The sequence below is a fragment of the Polistes canadensis genome, unplaced genomic scaffold (genome assembly GCF_001313835.1).
Source record: "Polistes canadensis isolate GaletaPanama2010 unplaced genomic scaffold, ASM131383v1 scaffold_102, whole genome shotgun sequence".
Classification (NCBI taxonomy): Eukaryota; Metazoa; Arthropoda; class Insecta; order Hymenoptera; family Vespidae; genus Polistes; species Polistes canadensis.
This window is the reverse complement of record NW_014569649.1, coordinates 485,227-507,179: the sequence shown is the minus strand read 5'-3', so window position 1 is coordinate 507,179 and position 21,953 is coordinate 485,227. Positions and strand designations below refer to the sequence as shown.

The following is a 21,953-nucleotide window of genomic DNA, read 5'->3' as shown; positions in this document are numbered from 1 at the left end:
TATATATATATGAGCTCCGTTCTTATAATCTTCGTAAGGTATAATTATTACAAAAAGTCATTTTCAATTCGTATTATTGACTTTTCAAGTATTGCATTGCAACGGCATTTTGTTCGGGCGCGAAGCAATATTTTGTTTAAAAAGTATTATTAAAGTAATAATATCATAATGTGTATGAACACATAAAGGTCATAATATCGACGTGATTTTTGAAAATAAAGTCAAGAACTTTTTAAGATAAATATTTGAACTCTGATTAATTGTTTCTTATGATTTTTCAAATATATAAATTATCAATTATTTGAACATTATACTATGTGTGTGTAACATCGACAGAAATTGAAAAACCTTTATTTTAGGGTATACGAGAGAATGAATAAAAGAAAATAATTACAATTAATCCTAATGGTATAATTAAATTCTATTGTTTTCTTTGACATGTTCCCATGTTTTTTTATCATGCATTAAGTGACAATGTTACGCCATTGCGGAAGACCAACATCAATTCGGTTTTTACACGTGCATATACAGTTAATACTCATTGTCACGACGGGCCGGTCGTTGGAGCGAACGCGATTGGTCGACCGCACGCCGGATTCGCCCTCGGCTGACCCCGTTGTTGACTGACCCACTGTCGATACTGATAGCGCAACACTATGCGGTCAGTATGAAGTCAGTCCACTTTGGCATTTAATTGGATACGCTCGGGAAAGAAGAAGTGGGTTCTTTTCTATACGTATACATTATACGCACACGCACCTAAATACACAGATACATTTATATTTTCCACACGTCATCATGGACTGTCCTTTGTGCCATATCATGTAAAACAATTTCTTACGGACCCTTCACACGAGAACAATGGCGTCCACATATACGATTCGTATAGTTACCATCCCATAGAAAGACTTATCCTAAAGCCTATTGTTTGGTTCTTTTTGCTCGTAAAATTCAATTTCAAATATAACGTTCAACTCGTTTTCAAATATTGTTAAAGATTACAAAATAACAAATTCGTAAATATGAATTATTTAATCTCTTTTAACTTTTCTTAATATACATTTAGATTTGAATATATGAAAACGTTTCTTCGTAATATAAATTACAAGATGCGTGTTACAACATGTTGATATCGTCATTCGAGTCATTTATCTAGACCTCAGCATGGATCTAAAACCGCGATCACTGATATTTTCTGAATTAATCGCTTGTGAAAGATCGGAAGGAACACGTTTGCAAATATCCATCGAGCGGTTCTGTCCTAGAAAAGAAATATTGATGATATCATCTTATCACAAGTTCTCGCGGACAAATTTCAAAGGAATAATCGATCAATTTATCAATCTTACATGTGTCAACAATTCTTTTTAAATTATATATGTAAATACTTTTTCTCTCTAGAGTATGACATTAAAATATACAAAATTAATTATTCTAATCAATTCAACCTAAATTTGTAGATGTGCACTTCGAATTCGATATATCTTCGTTGAAAAATGAATCATTATTCATTTCCTTAATATAAAAATTAATATTTAAACTATCAAATATACTATTTCCAATTTATTTTTCTAAAACTATTCAAATACATACATTAACATAAATTAAACAGTCTGATTAGATCAACCTACATATTAGACCTACACTTTAAATCTAATAAATCTTTATTAAATAATTAACAGTTATTTTCTTAATATAATACACGAAAATGAATATATTTAAACGATCAAATACATATATATTATTTACCATTATATTATATTTAATGATTAGAGATTTGAAAGAAGCATTTATTTATATCAAATGTATTTATTCGATAATTATTAACATATGAAAGAAACTAGTTAGATATTTCAGTTATAAGTGATCGTCACGCGTTTTAAAAGAAGCATTCGATTCGGACGATTTGATGCGGATTAATAGCCTCGGGAAATATACCAGAAGTCGAGCGAGTATTGAAAGAGGAAGAGGATTCAGGTCGCGAGTCGTGTCGTTTACGCTCGACGAAGAAGAAAAGCGTAAATACATACGATCATACATACATATATACATATATATATATGCATTTATATACATACAACAAGTTTGTGATCACCCATAACCGTCACTGGGTATATAGACTCCATTTTACACGGATCTTTCCCCCCCCCTTTCTTTCATTTTGTTCTTTCTTTGTTGTTCGCGCAGGCGCATTACGAAAGAATTATGCAGGGCGCAAGGTCCGGCCACTCGCCGGTCGAATTTTTACCAATCGAAGGTTAGCTTTCGAAGTTCCCTCTCTTTCTCTCTGTTTCTATTTCTCTTTGTCTTTCTTTAACTCTTTTTCCTTTTCTCTTTCTTTGTCACCATCCATAGATGATAGACCAAAAAACTCAAACATGAGTCAGATGTTTAAACCTTGCCATAGAACAGACTCCGTATCTTTCATTGTTCTTCTATCGTAACGTTTATAATTTATGAAAATTTATTACATTTTTAGTATGTATATATTTATTAAAGTATAGTTTTCATTAAATTTGAATATATATATAATTGTTTAATTTTTTCTAATGAATTCTTCTTTTCTTAAACGATAGCTCTTATAAAGTGATTTTCATTCTATTGGGTTTTCGAAAAGTATCAACTATTAGTGTTACAGATATGTAATTGAAATAAATTATTTGTATAATTAATAATGAACTAAACAAAATATTGTATTGATGATTGCCTTAGGATTATTCATTAGAAATGTCTTGAATATAATTGAAATAATATTGTCTCCCCCTCTTGTCGCAAAGTCGATGGCTGTTGATGGCAACGACAACGACAACGACGAGGACGAGGACGACGACGACGAAGACAACGATGACGATGACGATGAAAGAAAGAAAAAGAGGAAGAAAAGAGAAACGAGCTGGCTCGGTGAAGCCTTACCAAGCGAGTATTTGGAAGGCCGAGGATCAGTTCGTTCGGTGCGCACCGCGGACGCGGATCACTTTGTCTTGTTCGCCATTTGTAAACTCCCGCCGTTTATTCGCACTTATGTTTCGAACGCCATAGAATACGCGAATAGTCGCAAGAAGGTAATACTCTGTTAGAAAAGCCGAATCCAATTCCAACCCTTTTTCGCCAACCACGTGATATAATCAAAATACGTGCCTTTTCATATTAACGAGGGAAGTTTAAATATCATTTGAAAATAATAATATTTTAGAGTTCGATATTAATACGATTTGTTTGAATACCGAATGCACCGAACAACGAATTAAACGGAATAACGGTAAGGAAGTGAATCTATTATTCTGTGCTATTTTATTCTTCGAATACTTCATTTATATATATATATAAGTTTATTATTAATTTATTCATTATTATTTTCGACACAAACAATTCTGATAAATTATCATTGCTTAAATGTTGTTTTATATAGTGTATAATAAAGAGTCAAGAAAATCGTCTAATTCAATTCTTCGAATCGTTCTAGATTAGAATTATATTTACTTTGTAATTTATTTAACATCGTGACTTCGTTAAATATAAAACTTCCTAATTTCTATGTTATAATTTATGAAGATTCATTTACAAGAGATACAATTACGGATAAGCAGTCGATTAGTCTTGTACGATCTGGTTCGATGTATCTGGAATTAATAACTCATTGTTACTACCGACAAATCATACCGTTCTTATCGTATTACTATACTAGAATAGTTTTTTTAATAACAGTTTCGAACTATGCAAAGTGAAATTTGTATGATTTACGGTCTAAAAGAGAAACATAAGCCGAAACGACGGCGAATGAAAATTATCTTCGTTACTCTGTAATTTGACTTATTATATCGCGTAATAATTAGAGTCAATTAGTGGTACAAGAGACTCGAAGAATAATATAATACTAGATCTTCATCTACCTTTCTATTGTGTCAGCATAAATGTCGAATGCGCCTTTCACGATGCAACGAAATGAGAATGAAAATTCATTATTAAATGAAAATTAAAAGAAAAATAACGAAAGCAAAGTTTCTTACTTCGGGTTTCCCGACGTAACGATTTTCTTCCTTCATCTAAATACCTACTTGTGAAATTTATAGTCGTCATTCGATCTAAGGAAATATCTAGAAGTCTACTTTTTTTATTTCCCCGTAAAGTCGTTCCTAGGAAAGCTTACCTTATGTCGTCGTTAAGATAATTAACCTAAATTTTCCCGGATTTATGGTGAACGGGCATACGAATCGGAACTTTACTTCGTACGTTAATCACCAAAGGCTCACGTTACTTCAACTATGAAGAAATAACAAATAGCAAGGAAGAAATTAGTTGGATTCAATGAAATCTATCTGGATATATCAATATTTCCTTTTTTCTATTTAAAATCAAACAAAATTATAAGAGATATTATATTTGAGATAAATGAATTGATTAAATTAACTCAGAATACACAGTATAAGTAGGTTTGATATGTGCATCAGAGTTCGTAATAACAAATAGAAAAGCAATTAGAGTATTCTGTTCGACAAATAGAGAAAACGAGAGGAATAGAAAGATCGTACTCTGCGATAGAAAGTAATTATTCTTAATTAATTACGCTGGCGTGTGATAGTAGCTATCGATTAACTCGTGAAGGTTAATTACACGTCGATGAAAGGACGATAAGCAAAGATCGTTCAAAATTTTCTGCCCCTGGCATTATACACATTCATCATGTTACCTATCACGTAGAACGGGTTGCAACATTTCGGGCGCAGACATTTCTAACTACTAACACAATATTATTGATTTATTTCCTAGCTAATTGTAAGATCTAAAATTGTAAGATCTAATTTCGTAAACTATCCACAAAATTTCCAATGACAATATCATGATATGTTACATAATTCTATATTACAATAATTAAATTCCATAATTAATGTGCAATTTTATATTTCGCAGTCGTGATTAACGAGAAAATAAACGGAAGAATTATTTTTAAACGTGACACAAGAGAGAGAAACTATGTCGGAAGGTTGCACGAGCTGCAGAGGAACGAATTATGGCGGTGGTACATTGCAGTTAGGTGGGACTTCCGGTGGCACAAGCGGAAGTCCACAATCGACGACGTCTGCTTCAAATTACGCGGCAACGAGAAGAGTTCAAGTACGTGCAAAGGTCCTTTACGGTTCGGGAAAAGCAATCGCGAGCTTGCAAGCTCGGGAAAAAGCAGCAAGACGTTGATTTACAGGTAAATATAATAAATTAATATCCAATTTGTTATACTTTTTTTTGTTAATCCCACATTCCCATCCTTTTACGCGTAAGTATAACAAGATAGTTATTTTCTCCCCATAAAAGTATGATCGTCCGTAATAAGTAGGAGAGAAATATTTAGGTCAATGTATCGAATAATTTGAAGTTGTCTAGAGTAAAACGTCATCGTAAAAATGTCTTTCCGTTAATCACAATAATTCGTCGTACATCCTCGCAAAACCTCCTTCTTCTCTTTCACGTTCACATATTATCTCACTCGTAATAGGTTATTCAAAAAATTGCTTAAGAAAAAAAAAGAATTTGAGTGCTATACAAACTCCATCATTATCTTCACCTCATTTCATCTTCCTCGTTCCCTCTCTCTCTCTCTCTCTCTCTTTCACTCATATGTCGTCGTAAAAGACTTGAAACTTGAGCCCACGCGAGCGGAAACATATAAAACATTACCTCGTCCTTTTCATCCGGATGAACGAAAAGATGGATGGATCGGCATCGATCGATGGGATCGCGTGTTGCCTTATTGGCTAACAGTAAAAATCTTTGCGGCAAAAATAAAAAGAGAGAGAGAGAGAGAGAGGGAAAGAAAAAATACAAAAAATAATGAATGATGGAACGAACGGGGCGTAACAAAGAGCGCAAAAGTTAGCCGGAGGCGTAGGGCACTTCGGATTTCTTCGGGAATAAGACCGGTCGACCAGCTTCGAAGACTGTTAGTATATGTTCAAACCGTCCTCGTGAAGGTCGACATCGACAACGAAAGACAACAAAGACGAATTCTTTCTTTCGCGCGAATTTATCTTTTCTTTTCTTTTTTTTTTTTATACCCCTTTTATTCCTTTACTTCACTTTCCACTCGAAAAAATCTTATCGCCGAGCTTGAGAGACCCTTTTCCCTTTACGAAGAGAAAGTCGCTGTCATCTCCAGAGAGGATGTACCAACGGAATTGAATTTGCTACCGAGACGTTCCTCGACGTTTCGACATGCATCTAAGAATTGTGTGAGTTTACGCGAACGACGTATTTTTTTTATATTATTCCATTCGTTTTTCTTTGTCTATTTTTCTTTTTTTTATTTTATCATATGACAGACTTTTTAATTTCAATATTATTTTACTATTGTTATTAGTCATTATTAATATCATAAATGTATGTAAGTAAAAAAGAAAAATGATCTTGTTTAATTTATATATGTATTTTCTTTCTTCAATTTGGTATTTTTAAATTAGAAATTAGATCGAATGGTTCCTCATTATTTTCATTATTAACACATCATGGTTCATCATCGACACGAATACGAAAGCCAATATGATTTCATTTTTATATCGCCTATGGCGTCTTACAATTGGCGATCCCGTTACACTTCTCATTCCTAACGAATGATCACTTCATCAAATTCGTAAATTTATTTCTATCCCCCCTCTATCTATTTCAAAATGAATATTTGTTCTTTTTCTTTTTAATGAAATTCTTTGATCTCTTTTTTATTATATTTTCAGCGTCGTTTTCGTTACTTTCTTCTGGACCGTACGATCTCAACCGGAAGAAAGCACTCCTATTATTTACCCTACAATAAATTATACAAAAGAAATATTTACCAATGTAGAATTTAACCATTCTACAACGCAAACTACTGTATCAGAGCAGAGAAACTTTGAAGAAAATCAAACGAATTTTAGAAGAAACTTTGGTAACAACGAGAAAACGAGTAAATACGAAATCGAAACTTTCGAAATTGTCGGAAAATATGATTCGAAAAAGTACAGTGATCATTCAACGAATAACATTACAACTTACGAACTCGAGAGTCGAGATAATCAAGAAAATTGGGGACCTCGTGAGGAGGATATTATTGAAGCTGTTGATTTTGGATTGCAAGCGATGCATGATCTTTACAACGTCAAAGAACCGAAATTATATTCTATGGGTAATTAATTAATTATTCATTTGTATGAATAAAAAACGAGAAACGAAATGCTATCATAATAAAAAAAGGAAAGGAAAAATAATACAAATTTTGTTTTTTTTTTTCAAATTTGTAGGTCTCTATCTGAAAGCTGACAATCCAGCAAAATACGTTGCAACATTCAATGATCAAACCGAAGAAGCTAGGATGCTTGCTAAATTTGGTTATGCAGTTCTCGAAGGCGCAACTATGTTTGTCAAAAAGTTTGTTTCTTTTTTTTGTCTCTCTCTCTCTCTCTCTCTCATCTTTTTTATGATTAATAGCAAAGAATATTTATTTAATCGTTATTTATAGATTTCCCGATTTATCGAGAGAACTTCCTCTTGCTCGCAAAGGTCAAACAACGAGATTCCAACGCCAATGTCCGAGAAGAGGAACTCCTCAATGTCCAGCAGCTAGTTTAAGATATAGAACTTCGGATGGAAGTTGTAATAATCTTAAGAATCCTTGGTGGGGATCAGCAATGTCAACTATGCAAAGGTTTAGAATTTTTGTCGTTTTCTATTACGAATATTCACATTCTTGAAATGTTGAATATGTAATTAATATGTTCCTCTTATCGATTAGATTCTTACCACCTAATTATAATGACGGTATACAAAGTATCAGAAGATCAAGGGACGGTAATCCATTGCCAAGTGCACGTGTAATTTCCGACGTGTTACATGAGGATGAAGACATACAATTGGCATCTGTTACACATATGTTAATGCAATGGGGTCAATTCATAGATCATGATTTAACAGGTACATATATATATTCGATCATGAACAGAATAATTATATTTTTATCAAAGTCTAATATATCTTGTGTCTTTTTAAAGCAACTGGACAAAGCAGAGGCTTCAATGGATCGGTACCTCAATGTTGTTTGAATTCGGGTCTTGGGTTTCAACCTTTTGAATTATTGGTAAGTGATAATATTTCATTTGATAAACACATTATCTTATTCAGAAAATAAATTATAAATATAATTCGTTTTTTGTCGTGGTATTTTAGCATCCAGAATGTTTACCAATAGCGGTAAACCCTCAGGATAGTTTCTTTGGTCGTTTTGGTATCAAGTGTTTGGAATTTCTTAGAAGTGGATCAGCACCAAGAGAAGATTGTCTGTTTGGTGCTAGAGAACAATTAACTCAAGTTACGAGTTATTTAGATGCATCCACGGTGTACAGCAGCAATTCTTTTCAAAGTGATAATCTTCGAATGTTTAAAAACGGTAGAATGAAAATTTACAATCAAACTCAAATTCAACGATTTTCTTCTTTGATAATAAGAATTATCTAAAAAAAAAAAAAAATTTCAGGTTTATTGCAATACGGTATAATTCAATCCCAACGAACTTCGTTCTTCAGACAAGATTCGGATCTTTGCAAACAAGGTTCTTTATCAACGAATTGTTTCAGAGCAGGTGATGGTCGTTTAAGTGAACAACCAGCTCTAACATCCTTACATATTGTATTTTTAAGATTTCACAATAGATTAGCAATTAAACTTGGCGAATTGAATCCTAATTGGAGAGACGAAAAAATATTCCAAGAAACTCGTAAAATTATCGGCGCTATTGTACAGCATATTACTTATCGCGAGTTCTTACCGATAGTATTAGGTAAATATTAATAAAATATTATCTAGGAGAGATTTATTTACAACAAATTTGTTATATTTTATTGGAATTTACAGGAAACGAGGTAATGAAGGTATTCGATCTAGAAGTTCTGACAAAGGGCTATTACGATGGTTACGATCCTTCCGTTAATCCTACTATAGCAAATTCTTTCTCAACAGCTGCTTATCGTTTCGGACATTCTTTGGTTCAGCATAGTTTCCTACGATTTGACAGAAATCATCGACGTTTATTTAATAGTAAGATTATAATTTGATTTATTATCGATTGTTGGGATCATCCGATTGATTTATTTCATTATTTTCATTGGCATTATACTTTGTTCATCAGATGTATCAATCCACGACGAATTTAGAAATCCCGAAAATTTGGAAACGGCAGGTTCGGTAGACCGTCTTATTTTAGGATTAATGAACCAACCTTCGCAGAGAAGGGATGAATTTATAACGAAAGAATTGACACGTCATCTGTTTCAAACGCCAGGTTTCCCTTTCGGAATGGATCTGGCATCTCTTAATATTCAAAGAGGACGAGATCATGGTATACCACCATACGTTGATTGGCGAGAACCATGCGGCTTGTCTCCCATCAAGAGTTTTGCTGATCTTGAGAATATTATGTCACCTAATACTATATTTAAGCTTAGAACTTTATATTCTTCGGTGGAAGACATTGATTTGTATCCAGCTGGATTAGCTGAAAAATCAGTTCGCGGTGGTTTAGTCGGGCCAACGTTTGCTTGCATAATTGCACAACAATTTAGTAATCTTCGACGTGGCGATCGATTTTGGTATGAAAATGACAAAGAAGAAAGTGGATTTACTTCTCGACAACTTCAACAAATCAGACGTATCACGTTCTCCCAAGTTCTTTGTCTTACGATGGATAATATTAAAACCATTCAACCGTTCGTTTTTCTAGTAGCTGATGCATTCAGAAATCAACGTGTTGCTTGTAATGATGAAATAATGACACAGTTCAGGCTTGAACCTTGGACCGAACAACAATCGGAACAAAGAAGTGAATCGGGTGATTTACATGTATCAGAAAGAAAGAAAATTGATCGAATTCGTAGTACAACTAGCAGATCTGTTACGAATAGACAAGAGGGGACAAAAGAAAATGTTAATATCAACGCGAGAGAACAAACGAAGGTTTTATCACAAAAAACTAAACCCGTTAAAGCTAATATCAATCAGCATAATAGAATTGTCGTGAAAAAACCTTTCGGTCCACCGGATAACGTAACCATAGTCGTTCAAAATAATGCAGTTAATTCACCCGTCTTCGTGAATGATGCAATTTATGGTTCGTACATTCAAATACAAACTACAACTCAAAGTAACAAGGATATCCCTAAACCGGAAAATTTTAATTATCAACCTTATGGACAATACAATCCATTATCGTATGATCAAGGATCATTGAACATTCCTATTCATAGACCACCTCCAAAACCAATACCAACTTTTATTCCTGAAAGATTTGAAACTTCACAGAACATGAAACCATATGTCCCATATGCTTATAACGATCCTAACAACCCAAATCCACTGAATTATGGTTACAGACCAAATTATAAACCCGAAGACATTGTTTACGACAACTTAACTCCTACGAGTCCAAGACCAACATTATACACCTACTACATGCACGCCCAACAATTAACAACTCCGCAAAGACCCATTCATCAAGACGAAAGTCATTCAAGTTATTACAATCCCTCTTACAACACACCATCTACGATGCAACATTATCAAGGAACAAGTCCATCTCCGTGGATAAAACCTAAACCACAATTCGAGCCAAGCTATCAGTCTTACGCGCAGCAACTTAGCTCAGATATTATTGCTAATCCAAATTACAATCACAATGTAAACAACAAACCAGAATACTGGCCTCAACAAATACCAAGTACCATACAAGATGAAAATTTACATTCCGCACAACCCGATTACAGCCATGGTCAAAATGTACCCATTAACAAACCTTACAACAAAGACCAATCGGAAACTTGGAAATATTCGATTAATGTACAAAAAGACGATGGATATGCACTTTCTTCGAGCAGACCTTACAATGAACCATATGGCCTGCAAGAAACAAACAGTTATCAGAATAGACCAATAAATAGACCTGATAACGAAGATAATCCTAATATTTATAATAAGAAACCATTGGATACATCTTACTCGATAGAATTAAATAAACAAAATAATCAAAATAGCTCAGAAAATCTATTAGCGAATGTGCAACCTTATCAAGAAGAAGCCACAAAAAATCCAATCCTTAATAATCCGAGCAAATGGACCGATATTCCATCTTATCAGCCAGGACCGACCAAAAGACCCGATTTTCCTCCTATATTACATGAAGAATCATCCTATCAAAAAAGACCAATTAAAACGCCTATGATCGTTCAAAATGATTTTGGTTCGACAAAAGTTCCTCCATCATACCAAGCGGATTTATTTAAAGAGACTATCTATCAGCAAAGACCTACAATAAAACCAGATAAATCAACGAGCAATTCCTTTTATCAAACTAATCCGTTGAACAATCCAAACAGCAAACCTTTTGTCATAAACGATGATATCTCTTATCAAGGAAAACCAATTTCTCATTTTTCTGTACAACATTCGACAAAAATTCCGACCAATGATGAAATTTCAAGGCCGATTAAAATACAAAGTGTTACCATTGTCACGGAAAGTATCGAGACAGTTCGACATCCTGGATCCTCCGGTTATAGACCAGTTAATAAAATCAATGCTGAAATTCCAAGACCTTTGGAACTTCGACAAAACGAAGGAAAACCCGGCCAGTACTATTACGATAAAAATGTTTTGCATCGTTACCCCGAGAAAATGGAGGACGATATCTCGAAATATTATCATCATTTTGCGAAGGACGATGTTATTCACAGTGAGACAAGAGAAATCCTGGGAGAAAACGAAACCCTCGTTGAATTTAATTTCACTGATGTGCTTACGAAAGCACACGTGATTCAAAATGACGACACTAAATTTGTAACGACTCCTACTTTAGTGATCGATGATCCTGACGAGATTTACGCTAACGACGATCTCGACGGATCTTTTTCCGAGAACATCGAAAGTGTCACAACTTTAAACGATTTACAGAAGTACGTAATTGCATTTGTTTTTTTCTACTAATGTATTTGATATTTATTTATATTAATCAAACGATATATAATTGGCCCTTTCACAGAAAAAATAACTGGCTTAATTCCGAAGAAAATCCAAGACTGTCGTCCATTTTGGAGATGCCTAATATTACATCCGACGAAAGTATCAGCGCCAAGGAATTGCCTAAGCCTCTAATTAAAACCAGTAAATTAGCCTCTTAATTTACGTTTCTCGGTAGTTTAGAAAGCTATTATTTCATTTTATTTTATTTTTTTTTTTATTTCCTATTATTTTATTTTATTTTATTATATCGTTAACCACATCATTACCTTCTCATGCTATTTATTATCAGGTTCATACTTTATTTTCATTACGTTTGTATTTATTTTCGTAGACCTAGTTTCCTAGAGATAATAATAGCTTTTGCTTACTTGTCATTAGTGACACTTACGATCTCTCACGATCGTTTCTGTTAAATTGAAAAAGTTGACGACGAGACTTATCTACTACAATGTATACAATTTAAATGAATCACAGGAGAATAAAATAATTACGTTAAGTGGATGGCTATACGAATGATACATAGATTATGCAAACACACAATTCTACGTTAGAACGGAATGTAGCCTAGTTTTATTCCGCTTTTAAACTCAGCCGTCTATGTCTGGAGCATCTCTCGACTATTTTCAGATGCAGTTTCCAACCCGTTGCATTTCATCTGTCTCTTCTCGTATTCCTCTTAAAATTCATCCCTCAAATCCTACGCGCATTTATACATACGTATAACGGCCTGATTTTTAATTTCCTCATAATTTTCTCTCCTTTTTTTTTCTCTTTTTTTTCTTTTTTTTTCGTTATCTATCTCATCGTCAAACGACTTCTGTTCTTTATTTCCAAATTTCGTAGATTTATTTAAATTTCAATAACACGTTTCACGATCTATAAATTGTCGACATTTCGAAACAATAAGCAAATAAAAATACGCTGCTACGATTGATAATTTATTAATAAAAGTTATTTTCCGATGCAGTTTTTTGTGTGTGTGTGTATAAATATTTAACAACATAATTCTTTGCCATAAAGATTGGAAAAGCACAAATAAAATGAATAAACTCATATTCAAGCGAGCTAGGTTAATTAGAATCGTTGACTTGGAAAGAGGAAAGATCGTGATAATCTCTTGCGGATAGGAATCGAGTTCGTCGCTCGAATGTGGTTTACTTTTGACGACGGTTAAAGAAAAAAAAAAGAAAAAAGACAATGGAGTACGAAGAATCGAAATGTACTTTCGTATGTCGCGACCCGGATTTCAAAGTTCTCGATGTGTCACGCCTCGACTGAATTCGGAAATCGTAGAAAACGTGAGCTGAAAGTTACGAAGCTCGGTAAAATTTTGGCAAATATCAAAGAAATTCATTGTTCTTAAACAAACAAAAAAAAGAGAGAGAGAGAAACAGAAAAAAAGAAACATTCGTTTTCTAAAACAAACGTGTACTCCTTGTACATAAACGATTTTTCGAATATGAACATTGCATTATAATTTTCCTAAATTTTATTAAAAGGAAAAAAGTATATTAATCGTAATTCGATTGTGTTATTTCAGTGTCGTAATACTACTTTCCTCGCTTAATTATGCAGTATTGTTTTTAATTGCGATAGGATCTCTCCTTCACGCTTGATTTAATGAATTCATGAGTCAGGTTCTTTTGTGAAAGTTTACACATTCGAGCATAAAAAAGAGAGAATGTATATAAAAGAAATACTCCTTCAGACGATCTCTATAAATTGGAAATTAATTATTTTTAATGTTTCGTTGAGAATAATTAGTTACAATCCGATCGCGATAGAATTAATTCGAGCAAAAATGATTAACACGTATATTTGCTTAATTTCATTTCTTTGATTCCAAATATTTCTTTTGTATAATATTCAAGCATACACGCTCATTAAAGAACGAGGTAAGTACGAATGAATTTTACAAACAATAAAGAAATTGAGTGACGCATTCATTTTAACGGCAACCGAATTAGAATCTTCTCATTCTTCGTTCTCACACTAATTTACTTGAGACTGCGATGACGATAATGCTCAACAGACATGCTGCTTTCCCTTTCCACGGTGTGTTGCGTCTTTATTATGTGAGAAATACGTAATGCAGCATCATAGTAGTCTATCATTGAGATAATTGGAGTATAATAGCGACTAACGTCGAAAGTATATAGATAAAAGAACGTTATATCTTTCGCCAAGACTAAACATATTAATTACTTTTAATTTGTTCATACAAAACAAAACATTTTATAATAAGAGAAAAATATTTCATAAAAATATAAATATAAAGTGTGTGTGTTAAAAAACAAATTGATATTAAAAATATTCTCGAATAGAGAAGTTCGAAGAGATAAACAAAATTCTAATGAAAAAAAAAAAAAATCAAGTATATCATAAATAAGCTTATCATATTTTATATTACATTACTCAATACGCGTGAATTCTATAAATATGAAATTACCGCGTGCACGGCTCGACCGGTTAGTAAGGAAGGATAAAACACGACTAGATGGCGTACGTTGGAACGTGAGAAACGAGTGGAACCGAAGCGAGTGGAACCACAGCGAGATATGTCGAATGGAAGGGAGTGGGGGTTAGCGTTCCGAATTTCTGACGTTCCGCTAGTCGGCGCGAAGCAAGCGTCGATCAGTCGGTAGCGACGCGTCCCGGGCGCAAGTCGCTTAATTAGCGATGTTCTTTAGTGTTTTTCGCGACTGTGGCCTTCGGGCAAACGCTCGCGATGCTGCTCCTTATCATCATCCCCCGTTTCGCGTTGCCATTGGCACCCTCCTCGTCATCCTTATTCTTATATCTTCACAGCCGGCTTTCTCGCAAGAAAGTCTGGCGAATCGTATGAGAGTGATCAGCGAAGATCTTGATCGGCAATTGAATGATATTATGGCCTCGCAAGCTGTTAATTATACTACCGTCAACACGACAGGACTACCCTACAACGCCACCACCAAGTTCAATCCTAAAGGAATGGGACAGCTTTACAACGTCACCAACATGTTCATCGATGTTGTTCAAAGTAAACAGGCTTATCCAGAAGGTAAATCAAGTTATAATTATTACATACATATATATACCTATATGTATCTTTCTCTGTCTTTCCCTTGATCTGCTTTCGTCTCTCTCTCTCTCTTTCTTTCTTTCTTTTTTTGTGTCTCGTCCTTTCCCCTTCCATTCATCTCTCCCTCTTTCTCTTTCTCTCTCGTTCGCGCGCACGCACAACCACGCACATCATCAGACGAAGCAACACTCTCCACCTACGCACATCACCACCCTGCTGTTTTCATCCTTTTCTCTGTCTCCTTCCGTTCATGCTAACGAAACATGGGACCTCCTTGTTGTTGTTAAAGCATCAATATATTTTGTTTAATTCAGGACGAATAAATGAAACATATAGGGATTCTTAGGAAAGTACGGTTACGCCCTGCGCCACCAGGGCCGCGGGAAAATGGCCGGCAGCTTGTTGGTAAACAGATCGCTGTCAAGCGACCTTTCATTCCACTATAAAAAAGAATCTCTGTTTTCTCTTTCTCTCTCTCTCTCTCTCTCTTTATTTCTTACTTTGTTTTTATATACTAAAGATTCATTATCTCAAGATAATTACATGCAGCAGTAGCAGCAAGAAATCGATCGATGTGTGTATTTTGAACGAAATTTTCCTAGACTATATGAATTCATAGATGTTCCTATTAAAATTTATCTTTAATAAAACAAACACGTTTTGATTTTTTATCTCTATTGAATTTTCTTGATTTTTCGATGTTAATTGATGGTTTTCTTTGTTTCCAGTAACATAGAGATACATATATATATATTTGTGTGGGTTAGTAACCAAAGTCTTGTTTGACTATTATGCATACGACGATTCCATTTAAGATTCATATTTATCAAATGTATTTTATTTAGATATATTATTATTATTATTATTTTTTTATTATTATTATTATTATATAATGTCGACAAAAAAATCATTAGATATAGTTAGTAGGCTATGTCAAACATGCCGTATTTAGATATCTCGAGTATACATTCGACCTAGCAACACCGTATATGCAGGTCGAGTAAATCGGATAACGAATTATCGCAACTACGAAGAAAAAACGATTGCAATGATAATAAATGTGAGGGTATAGATTTTCGATAGAAGTCATACATCGACGATAGAAAAAAAGCGAGCTTTTTATCCGACAAATATACATGCTGGTAATTACGAAAATGGATTAATTGTAAGTTAACAAAAATTGATAAAATAAATTTGTTAATTCCTCTTTTATAATTAGTTTATACATAATACGTACGTATTAAATTATATACTGTTTCGTTTGAAAAAAAAACAATGTCAACTAACATCGACGAAATTAATTCTATTTCTATCATAGCATTGAGCTTTTCTCCAATCGTAGAACACACAACATCCAAAGAGCTAATACTTGAACCAGTTCTGAAAGAACCGGATTCTTCCCTGTCTCTACTGCTTGCTTATACGAAATATTATATCTGTTGTATCGATATCTTACAAACGAACGAACGAACGGATAAAGTCATTTCTTGATTGTTACGTTACACATTCCTTATACAACAGAAATACGTAATAATATCGTAATATTATCTTAATTTGAAATAGTATTAGATTCTTGTATCGAGTCAATCAATAATCATCGATGAATGATAAAAATGTTATCTAGGCTTTTCAAGACGTGTTACTTTCACATATTCTCTATCTCTGATAGATTTGCTTTCTCTCTCTCTCTCTCTCTCTCTCTCTCTTTCTTTGTATATTTTCTCTTTCTTCTTCTGGATAGTCAAGCCGTTAGCTCTCTTTTTTTTTTTTTCGTCTGCAACGTCGAGACAAGTGCACACAGCCAGCCTTATGGGACTTTTCGAAGGGAGAGAAAGAAGAAAAGAAAAAAAAAAAGTAAAGAAAGTGAGAAAGAGAAGGAATATACTTTTTCGTACGCGATTCATCCGGCGGGGGGAAACCATGCAACTATATTTGCAAGTCTTTTACATTTCTTTCTTTCCCCCTATTCTTTCTTTCTTTCTTTCTTTCTTTCTTTCTTTCACACTTTATTTGAACTTTATTTTAAAAGTCTGGCGAGATAACACTGAATGCAATGCTCTTTTAGTTGGATCAACGACCCGTACGCGTGGTGGTAAATATATGAGTGTGAGAAAGAAAGAGAACACCTCTCTCTCTCTCTCTCTCTCTCTCTCTCTCTCATTAGTATGGTTCACGTCTAGCAGGAAGTTGATAGTGGACGACACAACGTGTTCGTCATCACCCAGTAGAGATGTTCACCAGCCTGTCTGTCTGTCTGTCTGTCTCTCTCTCTTTCTCAGTTTTTTTTTTTGTTCATAGACACACTATTTCCCTGGCAATACGGAATCGACTTTTCTGCTCGTCAATGAATTTATTTTCGAATGACGTCTGCGCGCAAATATCAATCGGCTTCAGAATCATTAACTCAGCTCACGTCCATCGGGACTTTCTCCCGTCGAAATGGAGCACGGTGTGTTGGATTGTTCGAATGTTTCGATGAATGCACTCGCCCGATCTCTTTTCGTTCTTCGATAACTCTACCAGGGAAAACATTATTTCTACCTTTAAAATATACGATTTTAATTTTAATCTTGACGCTAAGAAAAATCCCATTACTTGGATGGAATTAAAAGAGAGAGAAAGAGAGAGAGAAAGAGTGAATAAGAGTGTGTGTGTGTGTGTGTGTGTGTGTTACATACAAAATAATAATTTAATAATTTTTATTTTTGTTTAAACGTTAAATTCGTTTATTGAATTATTGAGAACTACGATGTATTTGTGATTATTTCATAAAATGAATTAAATTTTACGTCAAATGATCGATGAAAGATTGGGGGGGAAAAGATTTACAAAACGAAATACATAATTCTTAACGGTAGCATAATTGAATTATTGATAATCGTGATACGATTGCGCGTACATTGCTATGATCTTCCCGGAAATGCGATAAGTTATAGTAGTAGGCACAGTTTCTCTCGAAATATGAATAGGATAGGATTCGTATCCGGTCATAAAACTGATAACGAAGAAAGTAGTGCAGTCAACGATAACAATCCATGGAGTTGTTGGTTGTGTGTATTTATCGTATATATCGTCTTGTTAAACTTACATGACAACTACATTTGTTCGTATTATTTTTATGAATGAAATTCTTCGTTACTTCGCGTTCGAAAAGATAAAACATTTTGTAATAAATTTTATATACGAATAATATCATTAATTTTGCATTCTCTTTTGTTTTGTATATTCATTTTAAAACACGATCGATAAATAATTATTTTGTTAGAAAAATTTTTTAAGTAGACATTTCTTTTATCCCCTTACACATTTATATATCGCGAATTCTATTTGTTTCATATTTAAAATCGACGAAAAATGAAACAGTAAATATACACATATCGTATATTACGATAGATCACGATTAGATACGTGCTGATAAACGTCATTTTTTTGTTCTCCCTCATTCTTTTGAATACTTGACGCGTAACGGCATCACTAACGGTATGGATCATCCTTAATCAGTTGACGGATCTCCTATCGTTCAATTTTCTTTTGTTCCGTTTGATCGCGAGGATGTAATATAATACGAAATGATCTTTTCAAACGACGTCATTGAACTTATAGAACAACGACGACGATAATTTATAAATAAATTGTTAATTAAAGATTAACGGGGCAAATATATTCTATTACTTTAATGGGGTTTTTAGCGTTTGCGCGAGCATGCCGATAAAAGTACTAACGAATATCAATTATCTTTCATATATTTGAATCATTTATTGTAATCTGTATTTTATATATATATATGTACCGTGAAACAATTTATAAAATATTCGATCAATTAAACTCGAATATTTTGTATATAAAATGTAACGCTACTATAAAACGTAGAAAGCTAGAGATATCCTATTTCTGTTGAAATATAAATATAATAATTCATTGTATTTTATTTCTGAGTACAAATAACTCGTAATATCCTATTTCCTTTAAAGTATGTATTTCAAGAACAAAACTAACAAAAAATATATATTATATAAAAATATAATTATTACTTAAATAAAATAGACACATACAAAATTCTATTCATAATAGATATACATATATATATATATAATAAGAAACATCGTAATAGATAAAATAAGAAAGAATCTAAAAGGAAAAAGACATAATTGGAAAAATTATAATCTGCTATAGACGAGAGAAAATACAAGTTGATAATTCCGCTTATTGCAAAAGTCTACCCGAATAGAGTCGACATTAACGAAATTAACTTAAAGCCAGCGAAGCTAGTTCCATTTACGTGGATTGACGAAAAATGTATTATCTCGTCCTGTCATTCACTGCCACTGGCAAACGTTTCCGACATGTGGCTACGAATGAATCTGCCTGAATATCCTAGCTTTTCCTGTTGCGGCAGCTCGATTCAATTTTATTACCATTACCTACCGGAAAAGGGTGCTTTGTAGACTATATATATACACGTATCTCTCTCTCTCTCTCTCTCTCTCTTTCTATCTCATTCACATGCACACACTTACTTAAATTCATTTTTTTTCTCACAGACGTTCGATCGTCGATGAATAATGCTTACTACCTGTAGATATGTACAACTCGTCGTTCACTCGATCGATTTTCGACTCTCACACAAAAGACCTCACAAATTTCAACCTTATCTATTCTCTGTCTGTCTGTTTCTCCCCTTCTTTCTCTCTCTCTGTCTCTCTCATTTTTTCTCTCTTGTACTTCCCCTCTATTAAAAGAAAATACGAAGAAGGATAGGAAGGAAAGATAGGGAAAAAAAGATAAAAGTTACCTCAAGTGTGTTCTCGTGAATTCTGTTAGTCGTTTTTTTTTCGCAATAACCACGCACATTTATATATAAACTCCGATGTCAGATTTATATCCGTTCTTTGTCCTCTCTTAGCGCGTTCACTTTAATTAATTAGGATTTATCTATCGATCGTCACGGAAATAATTATTAAACCCTTACAATTAGATATCGGATTAATCTGATTGAATGAGAACTTTCGTTTAAATATCTATTGAAATATATCCTTGTGATTGATTATCATAGAATTTTATTTGAAATATGAAGACATTCTTCTCCTTTCTTTTCTTTTTCTTTTTTTTATTATTTTTATTTTTTTTTTTTTTTCGTAATCGTGTTTATGATTACAAGAGACGTGAGAGAAGTTCAAAACTGTGTCAAGGAGAACGTGAGATTGGAAAAGATATTCTTTCAGTACAAAGTATATATATATATATTTCTTTATTTCTACTAAATATATTTATTCGACAATACATCGTCGTAGTAATATTTTCTACCGAGTTTATAGGATTTATTATTCTCTTTGTAGAGAATTCAACGTACGCATGTTGGAACGTTTTAAAATTCATGGGAAATGCATTTGATAAAAGGAGATACGCAACACGGTGTGAAAGAAAGAAATGATTAAAAAAAAAAAAATTAAGAAATTCTTATTTTATTTATAGACAGGAAATAATCGTCTTTTCTCGCGTTCTCCGCTTAATCTTTGATAAAGAACAGATAAGAAAGAGAATAAAGAAAGAAAAATCTCGCTTATCTCTTGCTGTGTCATTAAACTTACTAGTTACTAGATAAAGGAAATGAGATATCTCTTGGATATATGCATAATGAATGTCGATAAATAATAGTACTATTTAATATTATTAATTATTATCTTTTTTTTACTATTACTTATTATTATTTCTTTTTGTTATTTTTTTTTTTTTTTAAATTTAACTATTAAAACACTTGATCAATACTTAACTTCCTCTATTAAAAATAAATTTCTTTAACAATATTTAGGCTTAGAATCATTTACGAACACAAAAATTTCAATGTTCCTTCACTAGTAAATGATACAACAATTTATATAATTTTATTAATTTTGTTTACTTTTTTTTTTTTTTTTTTTTTTAAAACGAAGATTGGCCGAAAATTTAATTACGAATTAGCATCTGGAGGGAAAAGCAGCCCGGTAGTTTTAAACTATATTCCTAGATTCTAAACACGCGAACGAAAATCGAAAGTTTATTAATTCTGAATGAATACTTGTAATTAACACGTTTACCATTTATACTATGTTTAAGCAGATGTTTGCGGAATATTTTTTTCCCTGTCGATACAGTAAAATCAATTGCGAATACACATGGCAATTCGTCATCACATGCGTGTCGTACATATGGCGTGAGTGAGAGTCTACAATTGCAAGCTTTACTTTTCTTTTTTTTCCTCCTTTTCCTCCTTCTCTCCTCCCACTGTTTCCACCCTCACTAAATTACATATAGGAGATCGTATGCGTGAACATTGCAAAGAAAGTTTCTACGATCGAACGAGAATGTTCGTTGTAAATTAGAAATCGAAATTGAATTACACGTTATGCAAAAGCATTCTTAAATATTTTCTTAATATGTAATTCATTTCGTTCAACTTTATTTCTGTACACTGTTGTTAGTGTCAGTAAAAATAAAATAACGTTATTAATAAACATTTAAACATTCTACGGATAATTAAATTACTATTCTAAGCAACGAACTGATAACTTGCGAATTGATTTATATTGGTACGTGTTTGTATATTTAGATAGTAGGAAAAAAAAGATCAGTATTCGATCTGATATGAGCGAAGGAAATTAAGTTAAAAAATAGAAGAACCTTGATAGATTCTATATGTGTGGTTCTATCATTTGATTTATTTTACACGATATTTTATATAGAATTATAATAATAACGAATAATGAAAAAATGTTAGAAGTATATAAATAAAGAAATACTTGTTATATATTGTTTCTAATCAATTCTCTGAGATAATTTGAATCGCGTTGAAAGATCAATTTCTATTCTTCTTTTTTTATAACGTAATTTT

The 21,953-nt window shown here is 33.0% G+C and overlaps 2 protein-coding genes across 11 annotated transcripts in view; both read left to right on the top strand.

The window, feature by feature from the left end:
• Positions 1-3,172: 3,172 nt before the first annotated feature.
• On the top strand, positions 3,173-12,936 carry LOC106787487. The gene is made up of 13 exons (XM_014749859.1): positions 3,173-3,259; positions 4,909-5,197; positions 6,720-7,147; positions 7,263-7,389; positions 7,481-7,666; positions 7,754-7,932; positions 8,010-8,095; positions 8,185-8,404; positions 8,492-8,794; positions 8,869-9,051; positions 9,143-9,193; positions 9,296-11,957; positions 12,044-12,936. Exons 3-13 carry the CDS (start codon positions 7,102-7,104, stop codon positions 12,180-12,182), a joined length of 4,182 nt encoding a protein of 1,393 aa, XP_014605345.1. The 5' UTR covers positions 3,173-3,259; positions 4,909-5,197; positions 6,720-7,101; the 3' UTR covers positions 12,183-12,936.
• Positions 12,937-14,633: 1,697 nt separating this feature from the next.
• The window catches only part of LOC106787488 (prominin-like protein), a 37,071-nt gene continuing 29,751 nt past the window's right edge, over positions 14,634-21,953 (top strand). For all 10 annotated transcript variants that reach the window (XR_001381794.1, XM_014749865.1, XM_014749860.1 and 7 more), the window contains exon 1: positions 14,634-15,064. Coding sequence is in view for 9 of the 10 variants with exons in the window: in XM_014749865.1 (XP_014605351.1) it covers positions 14,704-15,064 (361 nt within the window). In the remaining variant the exon portion in view is untranslated. The remainder of the gene's footprint in view (positions 15,065-21,953) is intronic.

What these genes read in the sequence shown, in the direction of transcription:
- LOC106787487 (XM_014749859.1), top strand. Translation starts at nt 7,102, where the DNA reads ATGCATGATCTTTACAACGTCAAAGAACCGAAATTATATTCTATGG. An exon ending in TTCAACCTTTTGAATTATTG is followed by an intron (nt 8,096 to 8,184) that starts GTAAGTGATAAT and finishes GTGGTATTTTAG; the next exon opens with CATCCAGAATGTTTACCAAT. An exon ending in CGAAAATTTGGAAACGGCAG is followed by an intron (nt 9,194 to 9,295) that starts GTTCGGTAGACC and finishes TTCAAACGCCAG; the next exon opens with GTTTCCCTTTCGGAATGGAT.